This window comes from Taudactylus pleione, unplaced genomic scaffold (assembly GCF_031769625.1).
Source record: "Taudactylus pleione unplaced genomic scaffold, aTauple2 ptg000073l, whole genome shotgun sequence".
Taxonomy (NCBI): Eukaryota; Metazoa; Chordata; class Amphibia; order Anura; family Myobatrachidae; genus Taudactylus; species Taudactylus pleione.
In genome coordinates this window covers 577235-592500 of record NW_028284475.1, presented here as the reverse complement: position 1 = coordinate 592500, position 15266 = coordinate 577235, and the positions used below count along the sequence as shown (strand labels likewise).

Genomic DNA, 15266 nt, shown 5'->3' with positions numbered 1-15266 from the left:
TTTAAGTAGTATTGCAGCCATGTGTGATCAGGACATGTCACAAGAATTATATACATGTGGGAACATAAATACAGGGATGCTGTATATGGGGGGAGGCGGCAATACAGGGAACATGTACAAGGAGGAACACTATAATACAGGGATGTGGTACAGGCGGGACATCATTGTAATACAGGGATTATGTACTGGGGGGGGCACTGTAATTTAGGGACGATGCACAGGGATGATATACATGGGGGGGCACTAAATAATGTACAGGGAGACACTGTAATACATAGATAATACGGGAGACTGTAATACAAAGATAATGTACAAGGGGGAACATTATGATAGAGGAATGATAGAGGAATGATGTACGAGTATGCTGTACATGGAAGGGGGGGCACACAGGGATAACATACATGGGAGAAGGAGGACACGGAAATACAGAAATACAGGTATTATGTACAGGGGGAGACACCGTAATACAGGTATTATGTACAGAAGTGGATAACTGTAATAAAGGTTTGATGTACAGGGGGGAGACAATAACACTGTAATACAGGTATAATGTACAGGAGGTACAACACTAATACAGGTATGCTGTACAGAGGGGACAACATTGTAATACAGGTATGATGTACAGGGAGGACACTAATACAGGTATAATGTACAGCAGGGGGGGTCACTGTAATACAGGTATGATGTACAGCAGGGGGGTCACTGTCATACAGGTATGATGTACAGCAGGGGGGACACTAATACAGGTATAATGTACAGCAGGGGGGGTCACTGTAATACAGGTATGATGTACAGCAAGGGGGTCACTGTAATACAGGTATGATGTACAGGGAGGACACTAATACAGATATAATGTACAGCAGGGGGGGTCACTGTAATACAGGTATGATGTACAGCAGGGGGGTCACTGTAATACAGGTATGATGTACAGCAGGGGGGACACTAATACAGGTATAATGTACAGCAGGGGGGGTCACTGTAATACAGGTATGATGTACAGCAGGGGGGGGTCACTGTAATACAGGTATGATGTACAGGGAGGACACTAATACAGGTATAATGTACAGCAGGGGGGTCACTGTAATACAGGTATGATGTACAGGGAGGACACTAATACAGATATAATGTACAGCAGGGGGGGTCACTGTAATACAGGTATGATGTACAGCAGGGGGGTCACTGTAATACAGGTATGATGTACAGCAGGGGGGACACTAATACAGGTATAATGTACAGCAGGGGGGGTCACTGTAATACAGGTATGATGTACAGAAGGGGGGTCACTGTAATACAGGTATGATGTACAGCAGGGGCGACACTAATACAGGTATAATGTACAGCAGGGGGGGTCACTGTAATACAGGTATGATGTAAAGCAGGGGGGTCACTGTAATACAGGTATGATGTACAGAGGGGGGAAACTGTAATAGAGGTATGAAGTACTGCAGGGGGGTCACTGTAATACAGGTATGATGTAAAGAGGGGACAACACTGTAATACAGGTATAATGTACGGGGAGGACACCGTAATACAGGTATTATGTACAGAAGTGGGTAACTGTAATAAAGGTTTGATGTACAAGGGGGGACAACAACACTGTAATACAGGTATGATGTACAGGAGGTATAACACTAATACAGGTATGCTGTACAGGGGGAGACACCGTAATACAGTTATTATGTACAGAAGTGGATAACTGTAATAAAGGTTTGATGTACAAGGGGGGACAATAACACTGTAATACAGGTATGATGTACAGGAGGTACAACACTAATACAGGTATAATGTACAGGAGGTACAACACTAATACAGGTATGCTGTACAGGGGGAGACATCGTAATAATACAGGTATTATGTACAGAAGTGCATAACTGTAATATAGGTTTGATGTACAGGGAGGACACTAGTACAGGTATGATGTACATCAGGAGGGTCACTGTAATACAGGTATGATGTACAGCAGGGGGGTCACTGTAATACAGGTATGATGTACAGAGGGGACAACACTGTAATGTAATACAGGTATGATGTACGGGGAGGAAACTAATACAGGTATGATGTACAGCAGGGGGTACACTACAATAGAGGTATGATGTACCGCAGACGGGACACTATAACAGAGGTATGATGTACAGCATGGGGGACACTGTAATAAGAGGTATGATATACAGTAGGGGGGACACTGTAATAAGAGGTATGATGTACAGAAGGGGGGACACTGTAATAGAGGTATGATGTACAGCAGGGGGGACACTGTAATAAGAGGTATGATATACAGTAGGGGGGCACTATTACAGGTATGATGTAAAGCAGGGGGGACACTGTAATAGAGGTATGATATACAGTAGGGGGGACACTGTAATAAGAGGTATGATGTACAGCAGGGGGGACACTGTAATAAGAGGTATGATATACAGTAGGGGGGCACTATTACAGGTATGATGTACAGAGGGGAGACTAATACAGGCATGATATACATGGGAGGGGGACACTGTAATACAGGTATGCTCAACAGTGGGACACACACACACACACACACACTACTAATACAGCAGGGATTATGTAGGATTATGTAGGAGGACGACGACACTGTAATACTACAGCTATGCTCTACAGAGAGGGGCGGGTACTAATACAGGTATGATGTACAGGGGGACACTGTAATACAGGTATAATGTACAGGGGGGGACACTGTAATACAGGTATGATGTACAGGGGGGGACACTGTAATACAGGTATGATGTACAGGGGGACACTGTAATACAGGTATAATGTACAGGGGGGGACACTGTAATACAGGTATAATGTACAGGGGGACACACTAATATATGGGATGATGTATAGGGGGGACAATGTAATACAGCTATGCTCTACGGAAGGTGGGATACTAATACAGGGATGACGTACGAGTGTAATGCTCTACGGGGGGACAGATACACTGTAATACAGGGATGCTCTAGGGGAGGGGGGCACTAATACAGGGATGACGTACAGAAGAGTGGGGGGGGGGTGGGTCTCAGCGCTCGCCCTCCCCGGGGCAGTGTCAGGGTGGGATGATGTGGCCCCCGGTACTCACTCCTCAGGAGCCCCAGCAGACACAGCCGCATGAAGAGAGGAGCCATCATGCTGGGATCACAGCCTCATGTCCCCGGTCCCAGCGCTCAGTACAGGGGCTCCCGTGCTCGCTTCCAGGGGGCTATGCTGCAGCCAGCCGGGGGCTCATACTCGTTGCTGCTGCTGGACGGGGGCTGCCCCTGTGCGATGCTACAGTGCTGCGGGTATCCGCCTCCTCCTCCCCCAGCCCCCGCTGCTGTCACTGGGCGCTGCTGCCGCGCAGACTCCGAGCCCGGCCGCCGGTCACTCTCTGTACCAGGGGGGGTGGGAGGCCTCCTCTATATACACTGTATGATATATACCCCTATAGGAGATCTGTACTGTATGTACATTATATACCCCATATAGGAGATCTGTACTGTGTGTATATATATATATAACCCCTATAGATCTGTACTGTGTGTATATATATATATAACCCCTATAGATCTGTACTGTGTGTACATTATATACCCCATATAGGAGATCTGTACTGTGTGTATATATATATATATATATATATAACCCCTATAGATCTGTACTGTGTGTATATATATATAACCCCTATAGATCTGTACTGTGTGTACATTATATACCCCATATAGGAGATCTGTACTGTGTGTATATATATATATAACCCCTATAGATCTGTACTGTGTGTATATATATATATAACCCCTATAGATCTGTACTGTGTGTATATATATATAACCCCTATAGATCTGTACTGTGTGTATATATATATATAACCCCTATAGATCTGTACTGTGTGTATATATATATATAGTATAAAATGTATACACACATTATACATCCCTATAGGAGGTCTCTGTACTGTGGGTGTACTATATATATATATATATATATATATATATATACACACACAGTATGTATCATATATCCCTATAGGAGGAGACCTGTACTTTGTGTATATACATTATATATCCCTACAGAAGGAGGCCTGTACACTGAAGTGACAAACGTCATGGTATAGATGCCCAGTATTGTGTAGGACGCTCTAGCCAGCAAAGTGCAACAACTGGACGTGGCATGAATTACACAAGTAGACAGAAGACCTCTGGAGAGCTGCTGGCCCATGCCGCCTGGATAGCTTCCCACAGCTCTCAGATATTTGTAGGTGCAGGATCTTGGGTGCAAATGGATCTCTCCACCACGTCCCATGATTGCGCGATTGGGTTCCTGTCGGACGAATGTGGCGGCCACACCATTCTTCTGAATTCTCCTCGACCAATTCTGGACAAATTGGGGCCGATGACACAGTGCAATATCCTGCTGAAATATTCCATGTTGTGAAGGTACATGACGTCCAGGAAAGGCTGAAAATGGTCATCAAGCAATGCAACGTAACAGTTACTGATCAATGACTTGTTCTGGTGGACCAGCGGACCTAACCCATGCCACGTAAACACACCATTATAGAACCACTACTAGCCTGCACATGGCCTTGTTGACAACGGATCCATGGCCTCATGGAGGCTGCGCCACACCTGAACCCTATCATCATCCCGAAACAATTGGTACCATGACTCATCATACCACGCCACGTTGCCAATCCTCCAGGGTGCATTTAGCGATATCACGAGCCCAGGTGAAGTGCTGTGTCTGGTGTCATAGTGCTCACAGGGTCATTCTGGAGGGTCTTCTGCTCCCATATCCCATGGAAGCTAAGGAACGCTGCCCTGACCAGATGTGAATGTGCCTGGCACCTCCTGCATTTAATGTGGAAGTGATTGGAGCCGATGTTGCTTGTCTGTTGCCACGGACAATTCTGGCCAGATGATGGTCATGATAATTAAGCACCCGTGGTCGGCCACTGCGCTGTCCATGGTGGGTGGTACTGCCGTCCATGAGGTATTCCCGGAACACACATAACACTGTAGATTGAGGAATGTTGAATGTCCGCACAACTTCGCAAATGGAATGTCCTATCCGTTGGGCACTCACTATCATGTCCTGTTCAAACGCCGATAATTCACGGCGCCTGCCATGAGCAGCCAAGCCGGTGTTCAAACTGACTAATTTCAGATTACAGCTGCTGCAGGTCTGGGCATTTCCAAGACATCACAGTACGGTGATGCCATCTACCATGACCTTTACATACGGATACCCAATGACTTTTGGCACTTTAGTGTATATCTCTATAGGAGGAGGTCCTGTACTGTGTATATATACACATTAGACTGTATATCCCTATATATATATTCCCATAGAAGGCCTCTGTACTATATATATATATATATATATATATATACACACGTGTGTGTATATATATTTACACATACAGTATGTACTATATATCCTATAGGAGGATGCCTGAACTGTGTATATATAACATCCCTATAGGTGGAAGCATGTACAGTTCGGGGGTTGGGTAGACAGCTGGGATATAAACTACATCCCCAGTGCAGTATATACCCCACCTTCCCATCTCTCGCCCCTTATTCCTGCCCCTGTTGCTTCTGTCTCCAACCTTCTCCTACTGCTCCGCCCATAGCTTCTGTCTTCCTCTTCTCCCAAGGCTCTCGTCTCCCCCCCCATAGCTCCCTCCTTTCCCTACTCCTCCCATAGCTCCCATCTTCTATTGCTTCCTTCTCCCCCCATAGTTCCTTTCCTACTCCTCCCATCTCCCCTCATAGCTCCCTACTCCTCCCATCTCCCCCCATAGTGCCCTCCTTCCCCTACACCTCCAGTCTCCCCTTTAGCCCCCATCTTCCCCATTCTTTCCTTCTCCCCCCAAAGCTCTTGGTTTCCCCTATTCCTTCCTTTTCCCCCCATAGCTTCCATATTACCCTACTCCTCCCGCCTTCCCCTTTTGCTTCCTCCACCCGTAGCTCTCGTCTATCCCTACTTCTCCCATATTACTCTACTCCTTCCTTCTCCCCCCATAGCTCCCTTCTTCCCCTACTCGTTTCCTGCCATAGCTCCTGTCTTCCCCTACTTCTCCCATATTACCCTACTCCTCCTGTCTTCCAATTTTGCTTCCTTCACCCCCCGTAGCTCTCGTCTATCCCTACAACCCATAGCTGATATCTTCGCTACTCATCCATTTCCCCCATAGTGCCCTCCTCTACTCATCCCATTTCCCCCATAGCTCCCTCCTTCTCTACTCATCCCGTTTCCCCCATAGCTCCCTCCTTCTCTACTCATCCCGTTTCCCCCATGGCTCCCTCCTCTACTCATCCCGTTTCCCCCATAGCTCCCATCTTCATTACTCATCTTGTTTCCCCCATAGCTCCCATCTTCATTACTCATCTCGTTTCCCCCATAGTTCCCTCCTTCTCTACTCATCCCGTTTCCCCCATAGCTCCCATCTTCATTACTCATCTCGTTTCCCCCATAGCTCCCATCTTGCCTACTTATCCTGTCTCCCCCCATAGCTCCCATCTTCATTACTCATCTCGTTTCCCCCCATAGCTCCCATCTTCCCTACTTATCCTGTCTCCCCCCCATAGCTCCCATCTTCATTACTCATCCCGTCTCCCCCCATAGCTCCCATCTTCCCTACTTATCCTGTCTCCCCCCATAGCTCCCATCTTCATTACTCATCTCGTTTCCCCCATAGCTCCCATCTTGCCTATTTATCCCGTCTCCCCCATAGCTCCTATCTTCATTACTCAGCTCGCTTCCCCCAAAGCTCCCATCTTCCCTACTTATCCCGTTTCCCCCATAGCTCCCATCTTCATTACTCATCTCGTTTTCCCCATTGCTCCCATCTTCCCTACTTATCTCGTTTCCCCCATAGCTCCCATCTTCATTACTCATCTCGTTTCCCCCATAGCTCCCATCTTCATTACTCATCCCGTCCCCCCATAGCTCCCATCTTCATTGCTCATCTCGTTTCCCCCCATAGCTCCCATCTTCCCTATTTATCCTGTCTCCCCCCATAGCTCCCATCTTCATTACTCATCTCATTTCCCCCATAGCTCCTATATTTCCTACTTATCCCGTCTCCCCCCATAGCTCCAATCTTCATTACTCATCTCGTTTCCCCCATAGCTCCCATCTTCCCTACTTATCCCGTCTCCCCCCCCATAGCTCCCATCTTCATTACTCATCTCGTTTCCCCCATATCTCCCATCTTCCCTACTTATCCCGTCTCACCCCATAGCTCCTATCTTCATTACTCATCTCGTTTCCCCCATAGCTCCCATCTTCCCTACTTATCCCGTTTCCCCCATAGCTCGCATCTTCCCTACTTATGCTGTCTCCCCACATCTTCATTACTCATCTCGTTTCCCCCATAGCTCCCATCTTCCCTATTTATCCCGTCTCCCCCCCCCCATAGCTCCCATCTTCATTACTCATCCCGTCTCCCCCCATAGCTCGCATCTTCCCTATTTATCCCGTCTCCCCCATAGCTCCTATCTTCATTACTCATCTCGTTTCCCCCCATAGCTCCCATTTTCATTACTCATCTCGTTTCCCCCATAGCTCCCATCTTCATTACTCATCTCGTTTTCCCCATAGCTCCCATCTTCATTACTCATCACGTTTCCCCCATTGCTCCCATCTTCCCTACTTATCCCGTTTCCCCCATAGCTCCCATCTTCCCTACTTATGCTGTCTCCCCCATCTTCATTACTCATCTCGTTTCCCCCATAGCTCCCATCTTCCTTATTTATCCCGTCTCCCCCATAGCTCCTATTTTCTTTACTCATCTCGTTTCCCCCATAGCTCCCATCTTCATTACTCATCTCGTTTCCCCCATAGTTCCCTCCTTCTCTACTCATCCCGTTTCCCCCATAGTTCCCTCCTTCTCTACTCATCCCGTTTCCCCCATAGCTCCCATCTTCATTACTCATCTCGTTTCCCCCATCTTCCCTACTTATCCCGTATCCCCCCATAGCTACCATATTCATTACTCATCTCGTTTCCCCCATAGCTCCCATCTTCATTACTCATCTCGTTTCCCCCATAGCTCACATCTTCATTACTCATCCCATCTTCCCTACTTATCCCGTCTCCCCCCATAGCTCCCATCTTCCCTACTTATCCTGTCTCCCCCCATAGCTCCCATCTTCATTACTCATCTCGTTTCCCCCATAGCTCCCATCTTCATTGCTCATCTCGTTTCCCCCCATAGCTCCCATCTTCCCTACTTATCCTGTCTCCCCCCATAGCTCCCATCTTCATTACTCATCCCGTCTCCCCCCATAGCTCCCATCTTCCCTACTTATCCTGTCTCCCCCCATAGCTCCCGTCTTCATTACTCATCTCATTTCCCCCATAGCTCCTATATTCCCTACTTATCCCGTCTCCCCCCATAGCTCCCATCTTCCCTACTTATCCCGTCTCCCCCCATAGCTCCAATCTTCATTACTCATCTCGTTTCCCCCATAGCTCCCATCTTCCCTACTTATCCCGTCCCCCCCCCCATAGCTCCCATCTTCATTACTCATCTCGTTTCCCCCATAGCTCCCATCTTCCCTACTTATCCCGTCTCACCCCATAGCTCCTATCTTCATTACTCATCTCGTTTCCCCCATAGCTCCCATCTTCCCTACTTATCCCGTTTCCCCCATAGCTCCCATCTTCCCTACTTATGCTGTCTCCCCCCATCTTCATTACTCATCTCGTTTCCCCCATAGCTCCCATCTTCCCTATTTATCCCGTCTCCCCCCCCCATAGCTCCCATCTTCATTACTCATCCCGTCTCCCCCCATAGCTCCCATCTTCCCTATTTATCCCGTCTCCCCCATAGCTCCTATCTTCATTACTCATCTCGTTTTCCCCCATAGCTCTCATCTTCATTACTCATCTCGTTTCCCCCCATAGCTCCCATCTTCATTACTCATCTCGTTTCCCCCATAGCTCCCATCTTCATTACTCATCTCGTTTTCCCCATAGCTCCCATCTTCATTACTCATCTCGTTTCCCCCATAGCTCCCATCTTCCCTATTTATCCCGTCTCCCCCATAGCTCCTATCTTCATTACTCATCTCGTTTCCCCCCATAGCTCCCATCTTCATTACTCATCTCGTTTCCCCCCATTGCTCCCATCTTCCCTACTTATCCCGTTTCCCCCATAGCTCCCATCTTCCCTACTTATGCTGTCTCCCCCATCTTCATTACTCATCTCGTTTCCCCCATAGCTCCCATCTTCCCTATTTATCCCGTCTCCCCCATTGCTCCTATTTTCTTTACTCATCTCGTTTCCCCCATAGCTCCCATCTTCATTACTCATCTCGTTTCCCCCATAGTTCCCTCCTTCTCTACTCATCCCGTTTCCCCCATAGTTCCCTCCTTCTCTACTCATCCCGTTTCCCCCATAGCTCCCATCTTCATTACTCATCTCGTTTCCCCCATCTTCCCTACTTATCCCGTATCCCCCCATAGCTACCATCTTCATTACTCATCTCGTTTCCCCCATAGCTCCCATCTTCATTACTCATCTCGTTTCCCCCATAGCTCACATCTTCATTACTCATCCCATCTTCCCTACTTATCCCGTCTCCCCCCATAGCTCCCATCTTCCCTACTTATCCTGTCTCCCCCCATAGCTCCCATCTTCATTACTCATCTCGTTTCCCCCATAGCTCCCATCTTCATTACTCATCTCGTTTCCCCCATAGCTCACATCTTCATTACTCATCCCGTCTTCCCCCATAGCTCCCATCTTCCCTACTTATCCCGTCTCCCCCCAAAGCTCCCATCTTCCCTACTTATCCCGTCTCCCCCCATAGCTCCCATCTTCATTACTCATCTCGTTTCCCCCATAGCTCCCATCTTCATTACTCATCTCGTTTCCCCTATAGCTCCCATCTTCATTACTCATCTCATTTCCCCCATAGCTCCCATCTTCATTACTCATCTCGTTTCCCCCATAGCTCCCATCTTCATTACTCATCCCGTCTCCCCCATAGCTCCCATCTTCCCTACTTATCCCGTCTCCCCCCATAGCTCCCATCTTCATTACTCATCTCGTTTCCCCCATAGCTCCCATCTTCATTACTCATCTCGTTTCCCCCATAGCTCCCATCTTCATTACTCATCCCGTCTTCCCCCATAGCTCCCATCTTCATTACTCATCTTGTTTCCCCCATAGCTCCCATCTTCCCTACTTATCCTGTCTCCCCCCATAGCTCCCATCTTCATTACTCATCTCGTTTCCCCCATAGCTCCCATCTTCATTACTCATCTCGTTTCCCCCATAGCTCACATCTTCATTACTCATCCCGTCTCCCCCCATAGCTCCCATCTTCCCTACTTATCCCGTCTCCCCCCAAAGCTCCCATCTTCCCTACTTATCCCGTCTCCCCCCATAGCTCCCATCTTCATTACTCATCTCGTTTCCCCCATAGCTCCCATCTTCATTACTCATCTCGTTTCCCCTATAGCTCCCATCTTCATTACTCATCTCATTTCCCCCATAGCTACCATCTTCATTACTCATCTCGTTTCCCCCATAGCTCCCATCTTCATTACTCATCCCGTCTCCCCCCATAGCTCCCATCTTCCCTACTTATCCCGTCTCCCCCCATAGCTCCCATCTTCATTACCCATCTCGTTTCCCCCATAGCTCCCATCTTCATTACTCATCTCGTTTCCCCCATAGCTCACATCTTCATTACTCATCCCGTCTTCCCCCATAGCTCCCATCTTCATTACTCATCTTGTTTCCCCCATAGCTCCCATCTTCCCTACTTATCCTGTCTCCCCCCATAGCTCCCATCTTCATTACTCATCTCGTTTCCCCTATAGCTCCCATCTTCATTACTCATCTCATTTCCCCATAGCTCCCATCTTCATTACTCATCTCGTTTCCCCCATAGCTCCCATCTTCATTACTCATCTCGTTTCCCCCATAGCTCCCATCTTCATTACTCATCTCGTTTCCCCCATAGCTCCCATCTTCATTACTCATCTCGTTTCCCCCATAGTTCCCTCCTTCTCTACTCATCCAGTTTCCCCCATAGCTCCCATCTTCATTACTCATCTCGTTTCCCCCATAGCTCCCATCTTCCCTACTTATCCTGTCTCCCCCCATAGCTCCCATCTTCATTACTCATCTCGTTTCCCCCCATAGCTCCCATCTTCCCTACTTATCCTGTCTCCCCCCATAGCTCCCATCTTCATTACTCATCTCGTTTCCCCCATAGCTCCCATCTTGCCTATTTATCCCGTCTCCCCCATAGCTCCTATCTTCATTACTCAGCTCGCTTCCCCCATAGCTCCCATCTTCCCTATTTATCCCGTTTCCCCCATAGCTCCCATCTTCATTACTCATCTCGTTTTCCCCATTGCTCCCATCTTCCCTACTTATCCAGTTTCCCCCATAGCTCCAATCTTCATTACTCATCTCGTTTCCCCCATAGCTCCCATCTTCATTACTCATCTCGTTTCCCCCATAGCTCCCATCTTCATTACTCATCTCGTTTCCCCCATAGCTCCCATCTTCATTACTCATCTCGTTTCCCCCATAGCTCCCTCCATCTCTACTCATCCCGTTTCCCCCATAGCTCCCATCTTCATTACTCATCCCGTCCCCCCATAGCTCCCATCTTCATTGCTCATCTCGTTTCCCCCCATAGCTCCCATCTTCCCTACTTATCCTGTCTCCCCCCATAGCTCCCATCTTCATTACTCATCCCGTCTCCCCCCATAGCTCCCATCTTCCCTACTTATCCTGTCTCCCCCCATAGCTCCCGTCTTCATTACTCATCTCATTTCCCCCATAGCTCCTATATTCCCTACTTATCCCGTCTCCCCCCATAGCTCCCATCTTCCCTACTTATCCCGTCTCCCCCCATAGCTCCAATCTTCATTACTCATCTCGTTTCCCCCATAGCTCCCATCTTCCCTACTTATCCCGTCCCCCCGCCCATAGCTCCCATCTTCATTACTCATCTCGTTTCCCCCATAGCTCCCATCTTCCCTACTTATCCCGTCTCACCCCATAGCTCCTATCTTCATTACTCATCTCGTTTCCCCCATAGCTCCCATCTTCCCTACTTATCCCGTTTCCCCCATAGCTCCCATCTTCCCTACTTATGCTGTCTCCCCCATCTTCATTACTCATCTCGTTTCCCCCATAGCTCCCATCTTCCCTATTTATCCCGTCTCCCCCCCCATAGCTCCCATCTTCATTACTCATCCCGTCTCCCCCCATAGCTCCCATCTTCCCTATTTATCCCGTCACCCCCATAGCTCCTATCTTCATTACTCATCTCGTTTCCCCCCATAGCTCCCATCTTCATTACTCATCTCGTTTCCCCCATAGCTCCAATCTTCATTACTCATCTCGTTTTCCCCATAGCTCCCATCTTCATTACTCATCTCGTTTCCCCCATAGCTCCCATCTTCCCTATTTATCCCGTCTCCCCCATAGCTCCTATCTTCATTACTCATCTCGTTTCCCCCCATAGCTCCCATCTTCATTACTCATCTCGTTTCCCCCATAGCTCCCATCTTCCCTACTTATCCTGTCTCCCCCCATAGCTCCCATCTTCATTACTCATCTTGTTTCCCCTATAGCTCCCATCTTCATTACTCATCTTGTTTCCCCCATAGCTCCCATCTTCATTACTCATCTCGTTTCCCCCATAGCTCCCATCTTCATTACTCATCTCGTTTCCCCCATAGCTCCCATCTTCATTACTCATCTCGTTTCCCCCATAGCTCCCATCTTCATTACTCATCTCGTTTCCCCCATAGCTCCCATCTTCATTACTCATCTCGTTTCCCCCATAGCTCCCATCTTCATTACTCATCTCGTTTCCCCCATAGCTCCCATCTTCATTACTCATCTCGTTTCCCCCATAGCTCCCATCTTCATTACTCATCTCGTTTCCCCCATAGCTCCCATCTTCATTACTTATCCCGTCTCCCCCCAAAGCTCCCATCTTCCCTACTTATCCCGTCTCCCCCCATAGCTCCCATCTTCATTACTCATCCCGTTTCCCCATAGCTCCCATCTTCATTACTCATCTCGTTTCCCCTATAGCTCCCATCTTCATTACTCATCTCATTTCCCCCATAGCTACCATCTTCATTAATCATCTCATTTCCCCCATAGCTACCATCTTCATTACTCATCTCATTTCCCCCATAGCTACCATCTTCATTACTCATCTCGTTTCCCCCATAGCTCCCATCTTCCCTACTTATCCCGTCTCCCCCCATAGCTCCCATCTTCATTACTCATCTCGTTTCCCCCATAGCTCCCATCTTCATTACTCATCTCGTTTCCCCCATAGCTCACATCTTCATTACTCATCCCGTCTTCCCCCATAGCTCCCATCTTCATTACTCATCTTGTTTCCCCCATAGCTCCCATCTTCCCTACTTATCCTGTCTCCCCCCATAGCTCCCATCTTCATTACTCATCTTGTTTCCCCTATAGCTCCCATCTTCATTACTCATCTCGTTTCCCCCATAGCTCCCATCTTCATTACTCATCCCGTCTCCCCCATAGCTCCCATCTTCCCTACTTATCCCGTCTCCCCCCATAGCTCCCATCTTCATTACTCATCTCGTTTCCCCCATAGCTCCCATCTTCATTACTCATCTCGTTTCCCCCATAGCTCCCATCTTCATTACTCATCCCGTCTTCCCCCATAGCTCCCATCTTCATTACTCATCTTGTTTCCCCCATAGCTCCCATCTTCCCTACTTATCCTGTCTCCCCCCATAGCTCCCATCTTCATTACTCATCTCGTTTCCCCCATAGCTCCCATCTTCATTACTCATCTCGTTTCCCCCATAGCTCACATCTTCATTACTCATCCCGTCTCCCCCCATAGCTCCCATCTTCCCTACTTATCCCGTCTCCCCCCAAAGCTCCCATCTTCCCTACTTATCCCGTCTCCCCCCATAGCTCCCATCTTCATTACTCATCTTGTTTCCCCCATAGCTCCCATCTTCATTACTCATCTCGTTTCCCCTATAGCTCCCATCTTCATTACTCATCTCATTTCCCCCATAGCTACCATCTTCATTACTCATCTCGTTTCCCCCATAGCTCCCATCTTCATTACTCATCCCGTCTCCCCCCATAGCTCCCATCTTCCCTACTTATCCCGTCTCCCCCCATAGCTCCCATCTTCATTACTCATCTCGTTTCCCCCATAGCTCCCATCTTCATTACTCATCTCGTTTCCCCCATAGCTCACATCTTCATTACTCATCCCGTCTTCCCCCATAGCTCCCATCTTCATTACTCATCTTGTTTCCCCCATAGCTCCCATCTTCCCTACTTATCCTGTCTCCCCCCATAGCTCCCATCTTCATTACTCATCTCGTTTCCCCTATAGCTCCCATCTTCATTACTCATCTCGTTTCCCCATAGCTCCCATCTTCATTACTCATCTCGTTTCCCCCATAGCTCCCATCTTCATTACTCATCTCGTTTCCCCCATAGCTCCCATCTTCATTACTCATCTCGTTTCCCCCATAGCTCCCATCTTCATTACTCATCTCGTTTCCCCCATAGTTCCCTCCATCTCTACTTATCCAGTTTCCCCCATAGCTCCCATCTTCATTACTCATCTCGTTTCCCCCATAGCTCCCATCTTCCCTACTTATCCTGTCTCCCCCCATAGCTCCCATCTTCATTACTCATCTCGTTTCCCCCCATAGCTCCCATCTTCCCTACTTATCCTGTCTCCCCCCATAGCTCCCATCTTCATTACTCATCTCGTTTCCCCCCAAAGCTCCCATCTTCCCTACTTATCCCGTCTCCCCCCATAGCTCCCATCTTCATTACTCATCCCGTTTCCCCATAGCTCCCATCTTCATTACTCATCTCGTTTCCCCTATAGCTCCCATCTTCATTACTCATCTCATTTCCCCCATAGCTACCATCTTCATTACTCATCTCATTTCCCCCATAGCTACCATCTTCATTACTCATCTCATTTCCCCCATAGCTACCATCTTCATTACTCATCTCGTTTCCCCCATAGCTCCCATCTTCCCTACTTATCCCGTCTCCCCCCATAGCTCCCATCTTCATTACTCATCTCGTTTCCCCCATAGCTCCCATCTTCATTACTCATCTCGTTTCCCCCATAGCTCACATCTTCATTACTCATCCCGTCTTCCCCCATAGCTCCCATCTTCATTACTCATCTTGTTTCCCCCATAGCTCCCATCTTCCCTACTTATCCTGTCTCCCCCCATAGCTCCCATCTTCATTACTCATCTTGTTTCCC

General features: G+C 48.1%; 1 protein-coding gene across 1 annotated transcript in view; it reads right to left on the bottom strand.

The window, feature by feature from the left end:
- The window catches only part of CHRNB2 (cholinergic receptor nicotinic beta 2 subunit), a 30116-nt gene extending 26759 nt beyond the window's left edge, over positions 1-3357 (bottom strand). The window contains exon 1 of the mRNA XM_088467526.1: positions 3077-3357. Within this exon, the coding sequence (XP_088323652.1) occupies positions 3077-3125 (49 nt within the window). The 5' untranslated portion in view covers positions 3126-3357. The remainder of the gene's footprint in view (positions 1-3076) is intronic.
- Between the last annotated feature and the right edge of the window lie 11909 nt (positions 3358-15266).